This window comes from Tachysurus vachellii, chromosome 8 (assembly GCF_030014155.1).
Source record: "Tachysurus vachellii isolate PV-2020 chromosome 8, HZAU_Pvac_v1, whole genome shotgun sequence".
In the NCBI taxonomy this organism is placed as follows: domain Eukaryota; kingdom Metazoa; phylum Chordata; class Actinopteri; order Siluriformes; family Bagridae; genus Tachysurus; species Tachysurus vachellii.
In genome coordinates this window covers 15,459,814-15,477,137 of record NC_083467.1, presented here as the reverse complement: position 1 = coordinate 15,477,137, position 17,324 = coordinate 15,459,814, and the positions used below count along the sequence as shown (strand labels likewise).

Sequence of the window (17,324 nt, the reverse complement as noted above, 5' to 3'; positions counted from 1 at the left end):
AACCTGCTTAGCAGCAAAGCATATTCAGTTACAGGAAATGAAAACAATATAATACAATAAAAAAAATCAAGTAAGCTTAAATAAAATATTTGGAAATATGGCAATAAATCATCTTAACACGGTGGCCTCCATCACTGAGTGTCTCTGACACACTATTGTTTTTGCAAGAGAGTCACGTTGCTTGCAGCAGCTGTGTGAGCCCAGTGACAGGATCATCCGATACACCAATATTAACTTTCACAAACCCAGAGGCTACACTGTTCAAGGCGATAAACCCCAACACCAAATCCACCTTAACATAACACTCTGTTTTACAAAAATTCAAACTGTTGTTATAGAAAGCAATAAAAAGGACAAGTGTAGGTAAATTAATATCTCAAGAATAATTCTCAAAAATAAATGTTATACTTCTTAAATTATATGCAGTTCATTTGAAACTACATAATAGTACTAGTATCACCGTGATTAATATTTGTCTACACAAACATCACCAATACACTAACAGAATTTTATATATTTAAAGAGCAAAGTAAGAAATAACGCACTGTTCTTCGACTCACCATAGTTTCATCAAACATAAGCACATTGTGGATTTGAACAGTTTAAACAATTGAACAAATAAAACAAAAGGAAATACATACCTTATTTCTGTCAGATGCTTCTCTAGCACGTTTCTGAAATGACTGTGTTCCTGTATGCGTGTGTATCCAAGGTGCAAATGTGTCAAGCCTAAATCATGCTAATCAGCTTTCATGAAGACTTCATTAAATTGTAATGTGAAATGTGAGCTTCTTTTAAATATTCAAAAGAAAGATGTAGCCAGTCATAAAGGAGCATTATATGGCACACTCAGGTTACTTACAAATATACATATACATACTGTACAAGCATTCATATGTAGCCTTTACAAAAAACACAGGTGACATTCGATGCAATAATTACAGTGAGGGTTGTAAAATTATTAGTGCAGAAAATTTGCCTATGTGATAAAAACCTCCAGAACTCTCTAATAATTGCAAAACCAGACACATTTAATTGTCATTAGAAGTTAAAATGATTGCCGTCAGTGTTTCCAACATCTGTAAAAACTCATGAAGCATTAACATATTTCTTCTCATCTCACTGCTACTCTACAATCCATCCTAAGATCTCATTTAAAATTATTAAAAATGCATCAATGTTATTTAATGTTTCCATTTTCAAAAGTAGAAAAGAATTCATTCATATTGTTTTGCATCCCATCCTCCCTGACAAAGCTCAGAGACAGACTAAACCCATTGGCTCTGCTCCAGTCATAAACAGTGGCCATGTTGCTATGAGCTCAGGTCCAGAGAGAATACACAAAGAATGAAGAACAGGTGGGAAAAGGACCTGAGTGAAAACAACAGCACTATTCAATGGCACATCACAGGCCAGCTCTCTCCGTATTAAGCTCTGGTCTGATGCTAAATGTAGGCTCTACGATTTAACACACACACACACATACACACACACATATCCATATAGTCCATATGCACAAACCTAAGACTGTAAAGGAACATGGGTCACACACACATACATATTATATATGGGTCTCTCTTACACACACACACACACACACACACACACACACACACACACACACACACACACACATATCCATATAGTCCATATGCACAAACCTAAGACTGTAAAGGAACATGGGTCACACACACATACATATTATATATGGGTCTCTCTCACACACACACATCCATATAGTCCATATGCACAAACCTAAGACTGTAAAGGAACATGGGTCACACACACATACATATTATATATGGGTCTCTCACACAGACACACACACACACACGTGTGTGTGTGAGAGAGAGAGACCCATACAGTATATAATATGTATGTGTGTGACCCATGTTTCTTTACAGTTCCTTTACACACACACACACACACACACACACACACACACACACACACACACACACACACACATATATTACATATATATGTGTGTGTTTGTGTGTGTGTGTGTGTGTGAGAGAGAGAGAGAGACCAATGTTCCTTTACAGTCTTAGATTAGTGCATATGGACTAGTGGATATCAAATCAAACTTTTTTTTCCCTTCACTGACATTACCTAATTAGCCATCGTTAACCATCCTGGCAAAAGCAACTACAAGTGGTGGTAGATGTCATCATAATCCAGTGCTTTATATATCTTATTTTATACTCTTTTCTCCATAGTTTGGTCATGTACCAATTTCCACTCACCAGCAAGTTTTCCCCTATCATAAGACCCATCAGGGCGGGTGAAGGCTTCATATACTTCCTCCAAGAAGGATGTAAACCCAGCCAATTTCATCTTTTTAAACTGCTGCTCATTCTCCATCAAAGGGAAGCATTCATCTGGGATGAAAAGGCCATCTGCACTCAGAGAGTCTACTTACAATTTGTTAATGTCTCTGTGACTGACAGGGAAAGAGAACATACAGTACCATTCCTCTAAACCCCAAGACTACGGCTAATTGTGCTCTTTTGGCTCGTAGTCACGAATGGCTGTCATCGCCCTTCAGTCAGGTCAAACCAGTAAACAATAAGTTTTTTAAAATCATGGCCATTTCAAAGTAATTATTTTAAACCTTCTTTATGGACATAAGAAATGGTTGCCACATATGTTTTGAAAGAAAATACTATTTAAAAAAAAAAAAAATACGAGATCTAAATAGAAAGAGTTTTTTGTTAGAATAAAATTAACTATTCCAGCTGAACCTTATAGTGTATGGAAGAGTGCTAATAATTTCTGACTTGGCTGTTACTTTTCATTCATTAAAAGGTACACAATGACTATTAATAGTAACCCACATGGTGCACTACATCTCAACAAGGGGGTATGGCACAAGGGGAAAGATGATACTAGACAATGAGAGCCAGACAATGAGAGAGGGATATCTTAGATTACATTACTCAGTCAGTACTACAGTCCACCCAGTGAGAATAAATACAGATGAACAGGAGATTTAAAAAGCATCTTATAAGTCAGGGTCACATCTTGGTTCAGAAAATTTAACACAACCATCCAAGTATATAACATTTTGCTTAATTTACAATACAATGTGAGAACGTGTCAGGTCTGTGGAATACAGCGAGTATCTTTAAGGGAAGGGAAGGAATAAGAACTGTGCAGCATGACCAGCTAACAAAACACAAAAAAACATACTTGACTACCTTAGAACAGGAATCCTAGTAAAGCGTCTGTAAGCTTGGATTCTAGCTACCTAGTAAGTTACACTGGATATACAATCATGCCAGTCTTGTGGCAGCAGCATGATACATACAATCATTTCAATAATGGATAAGCGCTTGTGATCATTTTCACATAAAACAGAAGGAATAAAAATGGTCCCTGTGACTGTCAGTGAGTGACAGTTGGACTCTAGGAAGAAATGCCTGAAGTTTGATGTGAATATTAACCGGAGCTCTTGAGCCGTATCTGCATGATGGTTTTCATTGTATTGCTGCCACATGACTGGCTGATTAGATAACTATGAACATTCAGGTGTTCCTAATAAACTGGACGATTTGTTTGAACACTTTAGATGATCAGTTTCTGATTTTCGCTCTCACCATATCCTGCCGTGAAGATGGTATAATTCTTTCCCCTCTGTGCCCTCCGATTTAGCCACCCTGTGCATGAAATAAAAACACACATCACTCAAAAATGAGTAAAAGAGTCATGGACTTAGAACCCAGGGGGTAGGAGGTACAAGACCCCATACACTCTCTCCTGCCACAGCCTTCATATATCCTGTGATTCCACACTTTACTCCACTCACAACCATCTCCCAAATGCAGACACTGCGTCCAGAAGCGTGCCACTACTACCTGTTATTTTGATCTTAAAAGTCTCTCAGTTAACCAAATAATAAATCCTACCATATCTGACAGACAATGATGTACTATTTGCAGTAAATATCATCATACAGCCATCTTTCACTGGAACCTTCTCACTGAGTTGATGTTGTTTCTGAATGAGAAAGATCACAATGTCACAAGACACACCAAAACCTTAGACTAACTGGACTGCTAGAAAAAGGAGGAATTGGATTATTTTTTTTATTTTTTTTTAGAGACACCAATTTCAATTCAGCATCATGCATGGACTAATAAGGAGAGGACTTAAGCAGCTCCACCACAAGATGAAGATTTTGTATCTCATGCTAGGTTCTTGGAGAATGCTAGAGGCATTTCCATTTCAGAAAAGTTGTAATAAGCATATCAGACACCAAGGGAGAAGCAATCCACAGTCTTGTGGCATGCTGCAGTGGTCGACACCGTAGTGTAGATTAAGGACGTGTCTAGATATCCGTGAATAAAAGTTAGTATTTGGGAAATCAAGCACTGCACAGGATCCAGTGGATGAGGTGCACACCATTCAAGCAGATCTAGGAAGTTGCCAGAAGGTCCAGAAACCAAGGTCCAGACACAATCGTAATGCTAAAACAGCCTCCTATTCTGCAGTGAAGACTATCACCAGCTCTGGACAGGATAGATGTAGGTCCATAGTAAATAGCTGAACAGATGGTCATGTGCTTCATCATGAATAGGGTGAAGTAAAAAAGAAAGGTTTTGTAGTAGCGGTATTTGTTGCAATGCCACTTTATGACTTTCTTAGAAGGTATAACTGTCAGGCAGGACAACACTTCCAATAGGGGGCATCTATGAGCTCATACGCAGAAGGGGTTAGTTTCTTTGTGAATATTCAGTACAATTAGCATGAGCAGCAACTCGAAAAGATTATATGGCTGGTTTTGGATCTCAGTCGTTTGAATTATAAGACCAGAATTATTAAATACACGTTTCCTCGGAGGGCAAATCAAGGTCATAGCATTAGCCAAACAAATAATTGGAGGAGAAACATAAAAGGTATGAAATCATGACTCAAACTTAAATAACCTTAATGCAAGATTCACATGTATTTATTAAAAAAGTAAATATGACTTATGACCATTACATGATAAAAAACACCACATGACCAGGAGAGTAAAACAATTGCATTGTCATCAACTGCTTTAGTGATAACAGAAAGTATATTTCCTTACCCATTTTTGATTGCATCATCTCTTCCATTTATATTTCCTTTGAAAATAAGCAGAAGTGAATTTAAAGGCATATGTTATACCATACACCTGAAGCTATTTTATCTCCAACATAACCCGATACTAGAGTCCCTGTAGACTAGTGCTGCAGGTTGTTCTAGAACAATCATCGCACATTTAAATGTTTATCATCCAAAAGGTGGTTTTCTGGAGAACAGACTTACCTGCCATGGCCGTCTCCTAACATTGCTGAAGAGATTTTCAGTGCTTTCCATTGAGGTTAATAATTGAGTGGAATCTGAGAAGAAGCTGTGACAGAGGAAGCTGTGCAGTGCACCACGGTTACCATACTGCCAGTCCCACAGCTCCACACACACACAAACACAAAAATAACCTCCAAGACTCATACTACATAACCATAATAATGGCAACCCGTAGGTCATCTTGAATTGGTGTCAAGCCACAGCAACAAAACACTGAGGGACAATTTTACTTTTCTGAGGGTTTCAGGTGGGATTTATTTACAACATGAATATTAACAAAGAATGCTGACAAACTGCCTGGTGCTTATGCATTGAACAGCAGCCTTATTAAAAGAAAGAGAGAAAAAAAAACTATCTGCACCCATTTCCAAAAGGTTTTGGACAGTAAGAGCAGAGTCCAGCTTGCCATCACTTGCTATCTCTCAGATCCGTTGAGATAATGAGACAGCAGGAACAGAAGCCAAGTCCAAATAAGCAGCTATTGTGTTGTGCCCCCAAAACTCTTTCCTTCTAGTGTTCAGGCCCCAACACTGGCTCACTGAACTGGAAACTGTAATAAACTGTGTAAACTCTAATAACCCCAAAAAACAAACCTCAGATCCATAACATAACCATACAGACATGACACATAGATAGTATGTACATAATCTATGAGTAATTCCATGCCAAGGGGGTCATCTGTAACTCTGCCAATCCTATTGACTTTATTTTGTGAATATGTATGTGCAGTGAAATACAATTTAATTACAAGTTAAAAATCATTATTCCTGCATTAATGCATGATTCACTTTAATCTCCTTTATATTATATGTAAGAATCATACATTACATATTACTGGAAATGTAGATTTAATTATCCCAAAACATTCACTCATCTCTGTTAACATGACAAAATTGTCAATGGAAATCACTTGAATTATAACTCATATAATGCTAATGCTTTCAGACACTCAATTTTAAAGTGTTCGTCTCATCATCATCCAAAGACTGCCGGATCTACAAAGTCTTCAAAAAATATACAGACTGATATAAAACATGAATTATTCCATTTAAGGTGGTGGTTGTTTGAGGTGCATCAACACACTCAATAACTCAATGTTTGTTGAGTGTGTTGATGCACCTCAAACAACCACCACCTTAAATGGAATAATTCATGTTTCTGAAAATATCATTTTCACTCCTAATAATGAACATGTAAGCAGCAAAGAGCTGGGAACCTTGACTTTAAAGAAAATCCAAATACAAGCATGTCAGAGTATTGTTATATTTTATTCACATATGTTACATTTTGCATTAAATGTCTGCCACCCTTTCTGATTTGCAATCTGAAAGTTGGAATCAGCACCTACAGTAATGTACTGTATTTCTGCCTCACTCACTCACCTCACACCTCAAACCACACACACACACACACACACACACACACAACATTGCGGCTTTCCATTCCAATATATACCCATTACATTTTTGCAAAAACTCTGTCCAATTATATAATATCTGGGCTGAAGAAGAAAAAGAGAAAAATAAAGAGAAGAAAACCAGCAGCATGCAAGATTTCAAGACAAGATAAGGACAGGAACTAAGAACTGAAGTGCTGGGCATTTCCCTCCAGCATTGTGTAAGTGCAGCATTGAGAACCAATACCTAATAGCTTCACAATAAGGTGAAGTACAAAATCAAAACATCCTTTATGGTGTTCATTGGTGACTTCTTCTTATGACAGATGTAGAAAGGGGACTTTAAAAATAGGGTAGAAGGGAAAAAAGAAATAAACACACAGCAATGAAAGCTTTTTTTCAAAGCCTGAAACAGATCATATTCTGGATCTTGTGTGCGAGTCACTTAATTGTGACCATTTTAGTTTCTTAAGAGAAAGCTGACAGAAATGAGCAACACATACCAACAGAACATTTTATCCAACAATGTAAAGAAACAAACTCTTCGTAGTGTCACTCATGAACCTCTTACACACATCCCATACAAAAACATCTAATAAATATTGTGAAATAATTTCTTATATGTAGATCAATATCATATGAAGGGGGCTAGACATTAATATAAAAGTATACCTATGCAAAAAAAAAAAAAAAAAAAGAGAAAGAAATCTACATTCTGAAATACTTGTTGATGTATGTCCTGATTTTAATCCTAGTAACTGGAAAAGAATCCAAATATTTTAATTTTTTTTTTTTTTTTTTTAAGCAAATCCAATTCACAACTTTTTTGCCTTGTGTTGAATCTGAGATAAATGTGCTGTTTAAACATGTTAAAAAATGTATTTCATTAGGAACATTATGAAACCACAAGTGCTTTAATCCTGACCCTCAGATATTGCATTTCAGCTCTAGACAGAGCAGGAAAATGCAGGCCTACGACATGAAAATAACTGATTTTCTCTTCAGAGGATCGCTTTATGCTAGTATAATTGCATTTGTTGCGGATGCTGATGTAAAGATACTACGATACACTCATCAAGGACCAAATGAAGTGTTTTCTAAACCCGGTCTAAATATAAACTGTGAAAGCAACGCAGTTGCTGTTCAAAAATGAGCTTGGGGTTTGACTATAAAAGATCTTGACCATTCGGGATGGAAACAGCGATTCTGGATGCCTCTGTAAAACATTACATAAATACCAATACAGAACATTTACTCCAGCTTTTAGCCAGAAGTACTGTGATTTAACCGGTTAGGTTAAGAAAAGCTGAGAGATTGGCAAGGTTGATGCAAACTGGTCTCTCAACTGCAAATAGCTAGCTGACAGCCATCACCGCAGTGCCTTCTGCCACAGCCTGAAATCATTTATACAATGATAGAATTAACTATTATACTATGAACATCAAATAGCAATATTTATTTAAATATTAAAAGTTATTTAACTACAGAAAAGAAAATTCCTGAGGATGGAAGTAACTAGGCCTCGATGGGCAGGTAATTTTTGTTCTAGCATTCAATGATGATTTCTGTAAAACAAAGAAAGCTCAACTTTTATCCCGTACGAGCATTTAATGGCCTGAGTTATGAGCATGTAGGATGAAAATGATTGCTCGCTGCATTTGATGTAGGGTTGCGTGATGATGCTCGATGTCTGGTTCCAGTTTGGTACCTCTGTTTAAATTGCAGTTAAGAGAAATCAAATGCCTCCAGGCTTTCATAATGGCTAAGATATCCATTTATACAGTAGGCTGTGGACTTTTCAAGATCTTCTAAATGTTTCAGACACAACAACCATCTGTGGAGTTTTACTCTCCAATGCACTAAACAGTAGCCAAGAGGTTTAAACAAACAGCACTTAAATAAATGCACTCAGAAGTGGGCAAATTTGTGTTTTCACTGTGAGCCAGTCCCAAAAACAAAGATTAAAATCTCTTCCCCTTTCAAATGCATCAAAAAATCATTAAAAAAACAAACAAAAAAAAAAAAACACACACACGCTGTTAGTCATTAGGCATGATTGTACACTAAACTTCACATAACCAAGGCTGTAGCAGCAATTCACTCACAGCATAGTTTTTATATTACATGACAGGATATATCAAAAAAAGAGGGAGAGGCTGGCACTGATGCCCACTGTGATCTGGCTCCTCTGGGCGTGGGGTTTACGTGTTAAAGTCCGTTGTAGTGGGGACCCCAGCGCTTGTTAATGTGGTCAAAGGTGTGCGACACCCACTGCTGCTCCAGCACACGGTATCTCTCCTCACACAGGAACAGAGGCTTGCCACGACTACACACACACACAAACACAATCAAAATATTTGTTTCACACACAAGTTGCTTCAATCATCAAACCTTCATATGATTTGGTTTTTCTGGTATGTTTCATTTGTCTACAGTGAACGTGAGTGTTCCTACCGTAGGTCTCTGTCTTCCTCTCCATGAGCATCCAGATAAACAGACCCCCATAGACAGAAGCGATGACCACGGATGATGATGATCACAGAGGCATTTATTAAGAGGAAGATCCCTGTTGCAGCTCCACAGTGCTGAGAGTGCTATTGATGAAAAGACAGATAATTATTTTATAAACTTTCACACCTATTATTACAATTCAGGCAGTTCAAGTCTCCTTTACAAAGATGCAGCAATTTGATGAGCTTTCCTCAGATAGTTAGCAACAGCAATTTCACTGCTTCAGCTGTATCCAAACTCATTACTACTCCTTTACCGCCTCAATTACAGCCAATCCATTTTGGGAACAAATCATGGTTATATGCTTGTTGAACACAGCAAGAGATGCGATATGGGACTGAAAAATTGAACTCTGAAGAAATAAAACCTACTGACACCCCCCAACAATTATGAATGATGGGTGAACTACAGAGCGTCAGCACTCACCAGCACACACTCGCAGACACCTTGCTGTTTGCAGCACAGGCCCTTGAGACAGACGAATGCTCCACACACAAGGCATAGAGCTGGGTCCTTGGGTGTCTTATTGCACACAGTGCAGGCCTTCCTGTGGTAGTACTGGAAGATAGTGTTGTAGTTTTCAGGAAGCTGCAGCAGACGAGGAGCAGACCACTGAGGGTTCTGCGGCAACAGAGACTGCAAAAAAAAAAAAAAACATGTTCTGATTAAAATCTCTCCTCTGGCTAACCTGGCAAGACTGATGATAAACGACATGAGAATGCATGAATCTGACCATAGAGTGTTGTGAAGGTGTGTCTGCCAGGATGATGAGCTCAGAACACCACTGAGAGATGAGTTCAAAGGCGTTGAAATTCCATTCCAGGTATCCTGAACTGTTCACAGAGGTACTGGGCTGGATCGGCGCAGACAGCAAACCCAAACCTCTTGCCAGCAATGAGAATTCCTCCTCTAGCTGAAAAACAAACAGTCACTGAATTCAAAGCTCAGCAAATTTTCCAATCCAGAAAGAACAATACAGCAGCATGTACATGCATTTTAACATGTCAGCGTGTATTTCTGACATGAAGGCAGGTATATAAAGCAGTGTGTCTGTGTGTCACAGTACCAGGCAGCCGGGTAGATTGTCTCCGTAGAGGTGATGTTGAAGAAGACATGACAGACGCATGAATGGCAAACAGAACTGCTGCAATGTAAACTCTATGGATTTAGGAGACCATACAGTGGCACTAAACTAGAAAGAGAAAGAAAAAAATCTCATCAATGATTATTCCAGTGGGAACAGTTATGTGGATATTGGAAACATATTTAATCAGTTGGAAGAGAGCAGGAACTTTAAAGCATGGCTAAAACGACCATGGTGTTATTAACTGGAACAGTGTGAATGGCAGAATAAGATGAGGTGTAAAACATCATCAGACCTACTGAACGGACATAATCCCTACTGCAGATATGAACGTATTGTTACTTAAATGTTAGTCTGTTTTATATAAATGTTTTATTCAAGTATTCTGAAACAGTGTTCGAGGCAAATAAAAAAAACCCCACATTAAATATAATTAGATTCCTTGAATATTTACTTTTCTATACTGAAAAAAATGTTCCAACTCTGTAGCACTCCAGTTAATTTTCCCATAATGAACACATGGATTTGACTTATGCTGATGATGGCTCTTCTGCTAGAGTGCAAAAACAAATCTGCACGTCCAGCATCGACACATTGTATTAAAGAGTGCAATAACTTCAGATCAGAAGATTCTTACCATGCTGTCAATAGAGCTATTGTCATAACTTCCCTTGGCCTTTGTGAGCTCACTGATCACATGACTCAGGAGTGCTTCCCATGAGTTCCCTGCGTTTGGCAAATTCTACACATGAACACAGAAAAAAAAAACAACAACATTACAATGATCCTAGCAATACCTGAACACACACATCATGGAAAAAGACAACTGTGCTCCAAAACACAATGCTTTAATAATTAGCAATGCAATACATTTGAACATAACTAGAAAGCATAAAAAGTCTTTAATTCTGCACGACTAAGCACATTCTAAGTGAATATGTGCAGATAAAACTCAGACTTTTCGGCAAAAGCCTTGATGAATAAGTAACAAATCTTGCTGAATATGTAACAATTGAAAACAGCAAGCAACAGAAGCAAAGACTGCAAGGTCAGATTTATTAGTTAGCAAGCTACTCAATTTTTCCTACACAATCAGTCTTTTTAACTCCATCTCTACTACAAACCTGATGTACTTGTAGGAACACATGTAAAACGTCTAGGAAAAGAGCGGTATATCTGAATAATGGGCGATAAAGAAGCCTGATGGAAAATCAGCAACTTCTCCCATTTGTCTCACATTATTTATATTCCATGGTCTCACTACCCACTCTATTAAATCTCAATTGGAGAAAAAGATTAGATTAGAATAGAATGATAAAGCCTCATAACGATGATGGATGCTCTGCGTTTACCTAAATTGACAAATGTTGCAAGGATCCCCTTCATCTATAGCGTGTACATATATAGTATGAGCAAAGATGAGTTTATTCTGTGAGATCTGTTCAGATGACATACAGAATGACAATGTCCTGTTTATAAATGAACAGTATTAAATAAGCAGAGCTGTGCCCGTGTATGCATGGACATGCCTGTTCACATAGGCTCCCCTTATGCTTAGCCAGTAAATATATCTATGGAGCTGCCTACGATTGTCCTGTTAGCTGATAGCTGGTGCTCTGATTGGCCTTACCTTCTTGTTTGTTTATTGTTCTTTTAATGCCATGCCTGGAAATGGCTATTTTCCTATACAGAATCTAACTATGTTAGCAACAGTAGCTACACGAAGTCCTTCACTTTAATACTCAATTAAAAACAAGATTTTCTGTGGTACGACATTTTGGAGGACTCCTAAATCTGTATATTCTGAGTAAAAGCTTAGTCTAGTGGTGTTAAGGAAGAACATAGATTAATAGGTGTTTAACAGTCATTCTTGTTTTACAGGGATCTTTACCTTCTTGGCTGCCCCGCTGTTGCACCAGGCCAATCTCTCCTCAGGGCTCAGTTTTATGGACAGAGCAGCCAAGGCCTGAGTATACAGCAGTGTGTATAGCACCTTCACAAATGTTGTGAAGTGATCTGAAAATAGACAAAAAAAAAAAAAAAAGGCGCATTAAAAGTCAAATGTTTTAAACTGTGCATCAAGTTGGTTAAGAAACCTGTTATAGTGGCTGTATTCCAGTCTATGAAGAGATTTATTATTAGATATTTCATAACTTATCTGTTCAATCTTTTTGACAACAGAGCAGCAAAAGTCATAAAACTTAGGTATTGCCTATCTCACTGTCCGCCAACATAGAATATAGAAGCATTACCCTTTATACCTTTCATCCTTTTCCAGTCAAACATGACACGTTACATGAGCTTTTTTCAAAAACAAAACAAAACAAAACAGAACATTTGATCTGCAAATTAGGTACATCCCATTAAAGGGACAAATCCAGATGACACGATCAAACAATTCCTCTGACCAATATGTAGTGTGTGCACTGATGTTTCTTCAGTTCCTCATACGATTACATGAGTTTCTGCCTACAGTCAGTTCCCATTTATTGTTAAAAGCACAAAAACAGAAGAAAAATCCCATCATAGGCATCATCTCTTTAAATGTGTACAGAGATCTACAATCCACGCTGGACAATGGACCATAGAAAAACACAAACTGGAATGAGTGACCTGTCTGTTGCTACTGTGTATGTAAGGACATTGAGAAAAGGATCAATCATAAGAACATGAATGAGTGCAAGAATATTATGTTGTCCGTGAATGTATTCGTGAAACAAGGTGGTAAATTGTGCGTCTATTAGTATTGTCCATGTGACGGAGTCAGACAGGAGGACAAAAAAAACTCCATTATTGCGCCCTTCACTTGTGGACCACACAGATGCCTCACACACCAGTGGGCGTGTCTGTACACAAGTGGTCAACTCTTGACCCATTTCTTCAGCTCTGTAGCTTTACTAAAAGACTTCATTCACACCCGTGTCTCATTGTGATGTGTTAAAATCAATTCCCCATTTCCCAATGAGTGAAGTAAAGATAATTATTCTGGCTCTGATCGATGCTGGATCGACACGCACACACAAACTGAGCACTGTTCCCTTGAGCACAGGGAGGACAGACCTCAAAAAAAAAAAAAAAGGCATCAATTTGCCTTTTGCTGCACTCTAGGCTGAGGAACTCATTTCCGCTCATAAATGCTAGTGCTATTTTACGCATTGGTCATTTTCATTTGAGCAGTAATTGAAGCTCACTGGCAGGTGGGGTTGAGTGGAAGGGGCCTGAGGGGGAAAAGAGGCATATCTGCTAGAGTGCTTTGAGAATAGATGCAACTTCACACTTAAATGAGCAAGAAAGCACTTAGGAGCAAAGAGCACAGGCTTTTCTAAACATTTAAACACAAAGGCTTTTTTCGTGTAGAGGAAGATTGGAAAAATATTCAAACAGTGGATCTGCCAAATATCTACAGTAATAGCAGCCAGAATAAAAATAAAAGGCATTAAGGTAATAACCTAACTCCAATGTTTTGACTGGAAATGAAACTCGTCATCATTATTCTCCTCCTCCTTTTCCTGTGCTCATCTCCAGCCTTTGTGATAAGCTCTACAATGATGTGCCATTGACCTCCGCTGCGCATGACCTACTCCCTTCATTTTCAACCACCCGCTCCCACAAGACTGCTACAAATTGGGCCATTCCTGCCAGCTTTTAGAATACAATAGCAATGGTGGAGACAGAGAGAGAGAGACAGAGAGAGAGAAAGAGAGAGACAGAGAGAGAGAAAGAGAGAGACAGACAGAGAAAGAGAGAGACAGTGGCCTTTATATATAAAAACCTCTTATTAATGTCACCATGTTTCTGACATTCTTAAACTACCTTTATAACACCTAGGAGTTTTTCAACCGCCCTTCCACAGAATAGTGTATGAGTGCATAAAATGCTGTACCTTTGCGCAGTGGCTGAGGCATAGTGAGCACAAAAATAATGAGTAGGGAGGGAACATCTCTGAACAGCATTGGAACCTCGGGGTGCCCATCATCCTCGTCTCTACACACAAGACAAAAACACATCTGTCAGTGAAGACACATGAATGCACATAGCATTAACAAACAGTGTGATAGACCCATTTTACAAGAATTGTGTAAGGTAGTGTATACATACATAATGTTTTATGGTAAGCAAGTTACAACCAAGGAAACAACTCTTTAGTAAGCAGACAATCACAAATTCTTTTGTCTTTGGTTTATATCAATATTTAGAGGAATTCTTTTAGAGGTAACTTAAAATATATAAATGAACAGTTAAAAAAAAAATTAACTTCACAATAATAAACTCAAATCGCTGTACCTTAAAAAGACTACAGAACTCATGAAAAGTGTCACTGGCAGACAATAGTGAATAAATATCAAAGACTTAATGCTCCTAAAATATCTCGATATACTACTGGATGAGTTTATTAGATTAAATGAAGTGGAATCTAGTATCTAGTCCTCAGTGTTACCATTTCAAAGAAATAACGTACCGAGTATTGTTCACAAAACTAGAAAATGCTGAAGGTTTTTGTGATTTATTCTTGAGGTGACACAAAGTGCTTTTAATTCTGTAAATGTTCACATGGCGGTATAGACACTGCGCATTGTTAGATTGCTATCTTCATTTGAATAGATTTTCTTCTGGTTACATAATACGAGTGCTCAACCATTTTCCTTATTTCCCTCTCCCACACATCCACACACTCCCACATCCACACACCGATACCATATTCCAAAATGGTAGTAAGTTCTCTCTAACAGAAAAACACATGGAATCAATCAGAGCATCACCGCTTATGCAAAACTATATAGAGGATCTGTGCTTTTCCAGAAAAGGAGACTAAATTCAGCTAGTGGTCCAAGAAGATAGACGCTATTTAAATATCACAGGGAGATGTCCTGGAGGAGCAATTGTCAGTGCTCTCCTATAATAATCCTAACAAGGTAGTTTGAACACTATATGACTCCCCTCTGAATACTGCTTACTATCTCACAGGTGCAAAGGCTGAAAATAATATCCAAAGAAGAGAGCCATTGTTATTTTGTCATGCTGAGCAGAAGACTGATGAATGTAGAGACAAGGAGAGCTATGAGAGGTGACTACTGAGTGCTTATCCAATCGGAGGTGGTTTGGTGTATTAAGTGGGGGCATGGTGCTTAGGGAACAGTAACCTCAATACAGTCGAAATTCACCTACAAGTGCCTTTTGCCACTTTTTGTGCAAAGCTATTAATTCCAGTTGCACAAAAAGCTCTGTCAAACCTTCTGGATCTGATAAAATTGAGTGATACTGAATGCTGAGAAGCAGAAAATCAAAAGACCAAAGCACACACACAGCTCTATTATTGAGGGATTTAAGGCTGAGGTCGTCCCTCTCTGAGCAGCACAGCACCCCATAATTTGCCAGATGCAGCAATTATTGGTATCTATGGCAACGCCATATGGGTCCCTTTTTCCCTGGTACTTCGTTTCTAGGAGCCCTGAGGAGATGGCACCATTTAGCGTGAAGTGAAAGAGGAAGGCTGAATGCAGGCAGAGCTGTGTGCGCGTGTGTGTCTCTGTGTGAGTGCGCATGTGTGAATACTTACTCTGGCTCTCTTTGCGGAGTGATCTGCGTGAGTCGAGTCCAGGGATTATACGCAGAATCGATACTGTAGAGACGCATGTGCATGGCTAATACATGAAACAACTGATCTGAAACAGAAAGAAAGGACACGCATCAATGGCATGAACAGGAAGCGGAACAGACCAACCAGTCAGAACAGTTCACAAAGATGATTCATTCTCAGACACATAGAACCAAAAGAAAAATACTTCCTTGAACAGCTTTCCTGAGTTCTAATTTCTAAGAATGTTGCTCTTAGCGCTCTCAATGTGAAGGTGTTTCAGGTCAGGTATAGGTCTCACTGTCGAATAACAAATATAATTTAGTGAATGAACACACAAGTGTCTATGCTTTATACCTGCTTATTGTAACCCTAAAGCTAACCAGACATTCATCTGAACAGGACACTTCGAATCAGAGGCCAAGATGATGAACAATGAATCAGATAACCTTCCCCATTGCACTGAATTCATCAGAACAAAAGGCCGGCATGATCGAGTCTGTTAACGCATCACCACGCTTTGCCATATACAGACAAAAGCTTTTCATTATCCATACAAGAAATGATCCATTACTACCAACACAACTGTCTCTTATAACAAATGAAATTTGACATTCAGCCAGAACACCATTTTCGTTCATATTTCTGCCGTCTATTTGCTCCCAGACTCATTTAAAATAGACAGGGGAACTGGTGTTGTAGAATACGGTCTGGCTCTGTCAGGATTGTACATGTCCCCATTTCAGAGGTCGTGATGCCAAATAGTGCATTACCAGCAGCAGAAGGCAACTAAAACAACCTGTTCTGTCTGGAGACTCTACTGTGGAGCAATACTGCCATCTGCAGGCACCAACACAGAGGATGAGCAAAGTGAAGACACACTAAATGAATGGTGTAATGAGGAGGTAATGAGATAAGGACAGAAAATGCTTCATCGAACAACTCATTACGTCACTGGGGACAGAGCTAAAAGCAAAGGAGAACAACTAAAAGGGACGATACAGAACGGCAATGAGAGATCCAGTTCTGTCTCTAAACTGCATAGTGTTTAAACTAGTATCATATGCACCAGGCATCTTCTAATCCCAATTTCTATACCACTATCTGATACACATTCATCTGGCTGACTCTCATTTGTTAAATCACTCCATCATCCAGTGGCTAGTAGTACTCCGACGGCTGGAATTGAGATCTCACCATTTCTCTTTCTCTGATATTGATCTGGCTCCTTGTCCCATGTTTGCTTATAAAGTACCAAACTCTCTACACCTCAGCACTTCTTAGTGATGCCATACATCAAATACTGCCATCTGTGTGTGCATGGCAGATGTTTATGTGTATTATTTGTTAGCATGACAGAAAGCACAGGTGTATGAAGACCAGTGTTGAAATTGCCACAGGAATTTAGAATACTAGATATTTTT

General features: G+C 38.5%; 1 protein-coding gene across 5 annotated transcripts in view; it reads right to left on the bottom strand.

Annotated features, from left to right (window-relative positions):
• Positions 1–6,583: 6,583 nt before the first annotated feature.
• Positions 6,584–17,324, bottom strand: part of ubr3 (ubiquitin protein ligase E3 component n-recognin 3) — a 36,173-nt gene continuing 25,432 nt past the window's right edge. For all 5 annotated transcript variants that reach the window (XM_060876510.1, XM_060876507.1, XM_060876508.1 and 2 more), the window contains 9 exons: positions 15,883–15,988; positions 14,209–14,309; positions 12,217–12,341; positions 10,963–11,067; positions 10,308–10,433; positions 9,975–10,154; positions 9,668–9,877; positions 9,185–9,324; positions 6,584–9,056 (listed from right to left, as the gene is read on the bottom strand). In XM_060876510.1, the coding sequence (XP_060732493.1) occupies positions 8,939–9,056; positions 9,185–9,324; positions 9,668–9,877; positions 9,975–10,154; positions 10,308–10,433; positions 10,963–11,067; positions 12,217–12,341; positions 14,209–14,309; positions 15,883–15,988 (1,211 nt within the window). In that variant the 3' untranslated portion in view covers positions 6,584–8,938. The remainder of the gene's footprint in view (positions 9,057–9,184; positions 9,325–9,667; positions 9,878–9,974; positions 10,155–10,307; positions 10,434–10,962; positions 11,068–12,216; positions 12,342–14,208; positions 14,310–15,882; positions 15,989–17,324) is intronic.